The sequence below is a fragment of the Trachypithecus francoisi genome, unplaced genomic scaffold (assembly GCF_009764315.1).
Source record: "Trachypithecus francoisi isolate TF-2019V2 unplaced genomic scaffold, Tfra_2.0 Lachesis_group21, whole genome shotgun sequence".
Taxonomy (NCBI): domain Eukaryota; kingdom Metazoa; phylum Chordata; class Mammalia; order Primates; family Cercopithecidae; genus Trachypithecus; species Trachypithecus francoisi.
The window spans coordinates 45,829,604-45,835,913 of record NW_022681467.1 but is presented as its reverse complement, the minus strand read 5'-3'; the positions used below and the strand labels follow the sequence as shown (position 1 = coordinate 45,835,913).

The 6,310-nt window shown below is 59.5% G+C and overlaps 1 protein-coding gene across 1 annotated transcript; it reads right to left on the bottom strand.

Annotated features, from left to right (window-relative positions):
- Positions 1-3,790: 3,790 nt before the first annotated feature.
- Positions 3,791-5,872, bottom strand: CEBPB (CCAAT enhancer binding protein beta). Its single transcript, XM_033186722.1, has one exon. It carries the CDS (start codon positions 5,424-5,426, stop codon positions 4,392-4,394), a length of 1,035 nt encoding a protein of 344 aa, XP_033042613.1. The 5' UTR covers positions 5,427-5,872; the 3' UTR covers positions 3,791-4,391.
- Positions 5,873-6,310: the final 438 nt, after the last annotated feature.

Sequence of the window (6,310 nt, the reverse complement as noted above, 5' to 3'; positions counted from 1 at the left end):
GCTGGTGCAAAATGAGCTGCCAATAAACTGCAGCCCACCGTACTCTTGACTCCCCGGGCTCAGGGATCTCTGCTCAGATGCCACTTCCTAGGAGGAGCCTCACAGGCCCTCTCCCACTCACCTCTGCCCCACTTTCCTTCCTGGAGAGCCCTTGACTCCACCTGCCATTATCTTGTTCCAGACACTGGGTACTTAGCATCTGTGTCTCCCTGAAAATAATCACCTCCATCTTGGCCACCACATGTTCCCAACACCCAGTAAGTGGCCTAGCACACAGCAGGTGCTCAATAAATGTTTGTCAAATAAATAAAAAATATAACTGGGCAAAAAAACGACTCAGAAACTAGGACAAAACAGTTTCAGAGAGGTCTGGACAAAACTTGGAAGGCAGGGGAATATTCTTTTTTTTTTTTTTTTTTGAGACAGAGGCACACTCTGGAACCCAGGCTGGAGTGCAGTGGTGCGATCTTGGTTCACTGCAACCTCCACCTCCGTGATTCAAGTGATTCTCATGTCTCAGCCTCCCGAGTAGCTGGGACTACAGGCACCCACCACACTAGGCTAACTTTTATATATTTTTTTTAGCAGAGACAGGGTTTCACCATTTTGACCAGGCTGGTCTCAAACTCCTGACCTCAAATGATCTGCCCTCCTCAGCTTCCCAAAGTGTTGGAATTACAGGCGTGAGCCACCGTGCCGGCCTGCAGGGGAATATTCTTCAGGTGTTCAGAAGGAGCAGTTCCCCTTCTCACTCCTACTCCAGCTTCTGCCATTCTTAGCTGTGCAACCTTAGACAGGTCAGTTCACTTCTCTAAGCTGGTTTGCTCGGCAGGAAAATGTTGGTAACAAAAGCTACAGCCTCCAAAAGGCTGTTGAGCTGATTAAACCAAGGAGCACAGTGTCAGCGCCGGCCAGCACCCAGCACTGTCTCCAGCGTGCATTTCTGACATCCCCTTATCTCCTCGCTAAAACCACCAGGCCGTGGGACAATTGCATAAGATTATGAGGTGTGAATGTGTCTTGTTTAGTGAACTCTCTTGTCCTGAGCAAACATTAGTTGGGGTTCCAGGCTCCCATCTCCCAGCTGGCCTCAGTGGTCAAACACACTAAATGGGTCTGTGGTTAGTTAACATGACTGGCTTTCTCCCACATACCTAAGGATCCAGCAACTCCATCTGTGCCAAGGGCTTGGAGTGGTGCTTTGCACATCTCAGCACTTGTCTCGCACCCACTATTATCATGATTCCTCGAGGCTCATCCCTGGCCTCCTGGGATCCCCTCACCCAATCCCACTCCCTCCTGTTTCTGGATGTCTGAATGGACTGGTTCCTCCCTGCAAGCCCTCCACCCTTGCAGTTTGGTGAACCATGGGGTGGGTGTCACCCCAACTATAACATCTCCCCAAGTCCTTTGGGCACAGCTCCATCCACAGTGCTTCCACACCAGGCCACCGTCAAAGCCGTCAACCTGTAAACTCCTCTTCCCAGCCCTCTTTAGAGGCAGCCTGAGAGGCTCAGGTTCAAATTTACTTTCTGTTGCTTCCACACTGTGAAACTGATGTTTGCAGTTCTGGGGCTTGGAGTGCCTGAACTTGAGGCCAGGTAAGGAGCCCTCCAAGAAGGGCCTGGGATTTGAAACAGAAACCAGGATTACAAGCCAGGCTCCCAGCCCCAGACTTTGCCCACAGACCTGGGAGTCGGATGGTTTTGTAACCTGCTCCACCCAGCCCACCTTGAGCACAAACCTCACTTCTGTGGACCTCAACGTGCGCTTTTAGAAATGGGTGTATTACCTTCTGTGGGGTGCTTATGTGGATGAGAGCAAGATGTGTGTGTGTGTGAAAAACTGACTCGACGCTGGTTCCAGGACAGCGCTGGGGAACAGAAGCTGTGGGGTAGACGGGGACAGAAGGGGGGCACCGTCTGACCAGGCTGCTTCCCTCTCACCTCATTTGGGTGAGCAGTGGCCGCCAGCCAACTCTCGGTGACAAAGGAAGGAGCAGGGATTTGAGATTTGTTCCTAAATTTCGACCCTCCCCACTGCCCATCTTCCCTAGGTTCAGCCCCCCAAGCCTCTGTCTTCAGCAAGTAAATCCTCCAGGTCGAGCCCACGCTGCTGTTGCCGCTACTGACAGAAACCATCAAGACCAGTGGGGCCTAGGACTGGACTGACTTCAAGGCTTCGAAGGCGTGCCTGGCCAGTCGCCCAGTTGCCCAGGGCTGGGAGGAGATGTGGTCACGGCCATACTGCAGGTTTCAGGTTGAAGTGAGGTTATCTGTGTCCAGCAAGCTGCATAGCCCTCGAGCCACCATCAGGAGACACTCGCGTTAGGGAGGTGGAGCTTATAGGAATCCTCGGCTCTGTGACGGTAGGGGATGAGTGTTGCTGTCTGCTCCCCACACCCCAGGCTCCCACAGGGAAAGCACAACCAGGCCCCCAAAAGGAAAAGGAGGGGCAAAGCATTTCCCGTTCCTCAACCACGGTATCAGCAGCTGCTCCTGAGATCCCAGATCGCTCCATGTCCTTGACAAGCCAGTCTACGACGCCTGCTGCCCCTAAATTCCTCAGGGCAGGGCAACCCCCAACCAGTGTCTTGCCCATAGGGATCGGACAGCCCAAAGCTGCTCCCCATCTCTAAAAACAAGTGTCACCACAGTCCCCACCTTCCCAAAGGTTGTTGTGAGGTCTAAATGGGATGGGGCAGGTCCAGTGTTTACCAGATGCCAGCCCCTGGCAAGTACTGGCCACACTGGCGCTGCACTGGAGACTGGGGAGCCAAATGCCAGCAGCTTCCCAGGGAAAATAACAACAAGAGCAAGCGCTTATATAACACCTCTTGCGTGCCAGGCACTGTGGGCCGCTGTACATGGATCCACTCACATCCATCTACATCCTCAACTCTCAGGAATGCCATCCAGGGCTGGATAGGAGTAGGGGGTGCAGTGAGAAGCTGGAAGGGGCAAAGGGATCAGGGGGCGGGGAAGAGGAGCCTGTCCCAGGGAATCAGGGCTAGCAGCCCCAAGTTTGTGCCTGGGCTCAGCCACCTTGAGCGGGCAGGTGAGGTGGGCTCAGTGTCCACGTCTGGGCAAAGAGGGCAAGTGATGAGCCTCTCATCCCCAGGAAAGGGAATCAAAGTGTGGGAACCCCTCTCTCACCTCCCTCCACCCGGCCTGGCCTCTCCCCTCCTGCTGGCCAGGGACACACAAACAGACTCGCCCACGCACCCAGGATCCCCTATTTAAAATGCACATGTATACACAAACTGTGTTTTAAACAACCCACCCAACTACACTTACCAAAAGCATCTGCCTTGACTCGGGCTCAGCAGGACCAAGACCTGAACCCCCTCCTCCTACAGTCACAGGCCTGCCCACCTAGTCCCCAAACACAGGGCAGGGGTCACAGACCTCCCAGCCCTTCCAAACCCAAGCCTGACACTCGGGACCAGTCAGAGGCCCCGGAATCTCTTCTCAAGCACGGTTCCCAGCCACCGGTCCCGGCGCCCAGGAGCTCTGAGTCAGCCTGAAAGCCTGACCCATTACTCTTCTCCCCTTTCCCCCAGAGCTGGAATCCCATCTCCAAGCAGACCCTGTGGGTGGGGGGAGGGTGTAGCAGAGGAGGCAGAAAAACCAGCTGCAACACTCCCACCAACCACCAAAACCTTCAAAAATAACAGCAGCCCCCCACACACAACCCACTACACACCAGAAACGCAAAAACAAAATCCTACAAATCCAAAATAAAGCAAAAAAAAAAAAAAAAAAAGCCAATTACTGCCCCCAAAAGGCTCTGTAACCATTCTCAAAAAAAAGTTTATTAAAAGTGTTCTTACTTAATGCTTGAAACGGAAGATTCCCAAAATATACAGACGCCTCTTTTCTCATAGAAATAGATTATTTTTTATAATACAAAAAAAGACCAAAAAACAAAACAAAACAAAACATCAACAGCAACAAGCCCGTAGGAACATCTTTAAGCGATTACTCAGGGCCCGGCTGACAGTTACACGTGGGTTGCGTCAGTCCCGTGTACACACGCGTTCAGCCATGTTTAAACCGATTGCATCAACTTCGAAACCGGCCCGCCCGCCGGCGCCTGGAGAGGGGCAGAGGGAGAGGCAGAGAGTTTATCATTCATCTGTACACATAGACGTTTCTTCTTTAAATAACACCACGGGCGGGCGCCCCATCTGCATGTGCGGTTGGTTTGGACAAAAATATAGATATATATATATAATAAAATATTAAAATTACCGACGGGCTCCCCGCGCTGCCAAGTGCCCCAGTGCCAAAGTTTTGCCGGCGCCGCCGGGGGCGGAGGCGGGGGCGCGGGCGCGGGCGCTCCCCGGAGTCTCGGCCCCGGCCGGCAGGGGGACGCGCGCGGGGGCCGCGCTAGCAGTGGCCGGAGGAGGCGAGCAGGGGCTCGGGCAGCTGCTTGAACAAGTTCCGCAGGGTGCTGAGCTCGCGCGACAGCTGCTCCACCTTCTTCTGCAGCCGCTCGTTCTCGGCGGTGAGCTCCAGGACCTTGTGCTGCGTCTCCAGGTTGCGCATCTTGGCCTTGTCGCGGCTCTTGCGCACGGCGATGTTGTTGCGCTCGCGCCGGATCTTGTACTCGTCGCTGTGCTTGTCCACTGTCTTCTTGGCCTTGCTCTTGACCTGCGAGGGCGGCGGCGCGGCCCCCGCATAGCAGGCGGCCGGGGGCGCCTTGGCGTCGGCGGGGCTTGGCGTGCCGGGCGGGCTGGACGACGAGGACGTGGAGAGGCTCCCGCTGCTGCCGCTCGGCACTGCCTGGTAGCCGAGGTAAGCGCGCAGCGCGTACGGGAAGCCCGCCGCCATGCCTGCGCCGCCGCCCGGCGCCCCGGCCTCCTCCTTCCGCTTGCAGTCCGCGGGCTCGAAGCCCGGCTCCGCCTTGAGCTCGGCGGGCGGCGGCGGCGGCGGGGGTGGCGGGTGCAGGGGCGCGAAGCAGCCGGGGTGCAGCGCGCCCTTGGCGGCCCCCAGGCGCCCCAGGCTCACGTAGCCGTACTCGGCCGGCTTCTTGCAGTTCTTGCCCCCGTAGTCGTCGGAGAAGAGGTCGGAGAGGAAGTCGTGGTGCTGCCCGGAGGAGGCGGGCGCGGGGGCGGGCGCGGGCGGAGCCGCCTCGAAGGTGTCCGTGGCCGTGGCGGGCGCCGGGGCCTGCGGCGCGCCCAACGGCTCCAGGTACGGGCTGAAGTCGATGGCGCGCTCGTGGTCGCCGATGCTGCCCAGCTCGCCGGCGGGGGGGCGCGGCCCGGGTCTGGCCGCGGGGGGCGCCGCGGGGGCCGCCTTGCCGCCGTACGCAGCAGCCAAGCAGTCCGCCTCGTAGTAGAAGTTGGCCACTTCCATGGATTTAAAGGCAGGCGGCGGCGGCAGGGGGAGACATGCTGGGTCCCAGGCCACCAGGCGTTGCATGAACGCGGGTGCCCGGGGAGGGGGCCTGGGGCTGCCCGCTCCGGCCGGCCCGCAGGTGGCGCGGCCTCCCTGCTCTGAGCTGTCGCCGCTGCGTCGCTGCTGCTGCTGCCGCTGCCGGGGTGGCCGCTATTAGTGCGGGGGCTGGTGGCTGAACCCTCGGGTGGGTCCCCTTCCCAGTCCCGTGCGCGGCTCTGACTCGCTAAAGTTTCTCCTGAGCCCGGTTATTTATAAGGGCGGCCCGTAGCAACCGCTGCGTCACACCGGCCCCTCCCGCCGCGCCGCCGGGACGCGAAGGACACGGCCGCGGCCGCCCGAGACCCCCGGGAGGACGGCGGCAAGGCGCAGCGGAGGGACCGGGCACCCGGAGCGCGTTTTCGGGGGGGGTCCCCGGGCCGCAGGGGGCGGCCTCACGCCCCCTGCCCACCCCCGCCCGGCCGCCCCGGGATTGGGAGCGAGAGGGGGCGGTGCGACCCCGCCCCCAGACCGCCCCTCTGGGCTGGAGGCTGTCCTGGAAGGCGGGGGATCGGAGGAGGGGGCGACCTGATCGCCTTCCCCCGGAGATGCGGCCCCGGCCCGCCCCCTGCTGGAGGAGGCGGAGGTTTCAGGAGGACCGAGCAGAGCCCCGACGGCGGACCAGGGGCCGCTCCCCGGGCCGAACCCTGGAGACCCCAGCCCGCAACTCTAGCTCCAGGAGAAGCGACCCATCTCTGTGGCCCTTCCTCCCCTAAATCCCCACCTCCTCCCCAGGTCCCCGGCTCTAGAAAGGAGGATACTCCACGCCTGTGACAACTCTCCTCTTAAGCCACCGCCAATATGAGGACCCCGGGGGTCGGGGGCACAGAGCAGGATCGCGCTGCGCTGGGGGCTGGACCCTGGTCCACGGC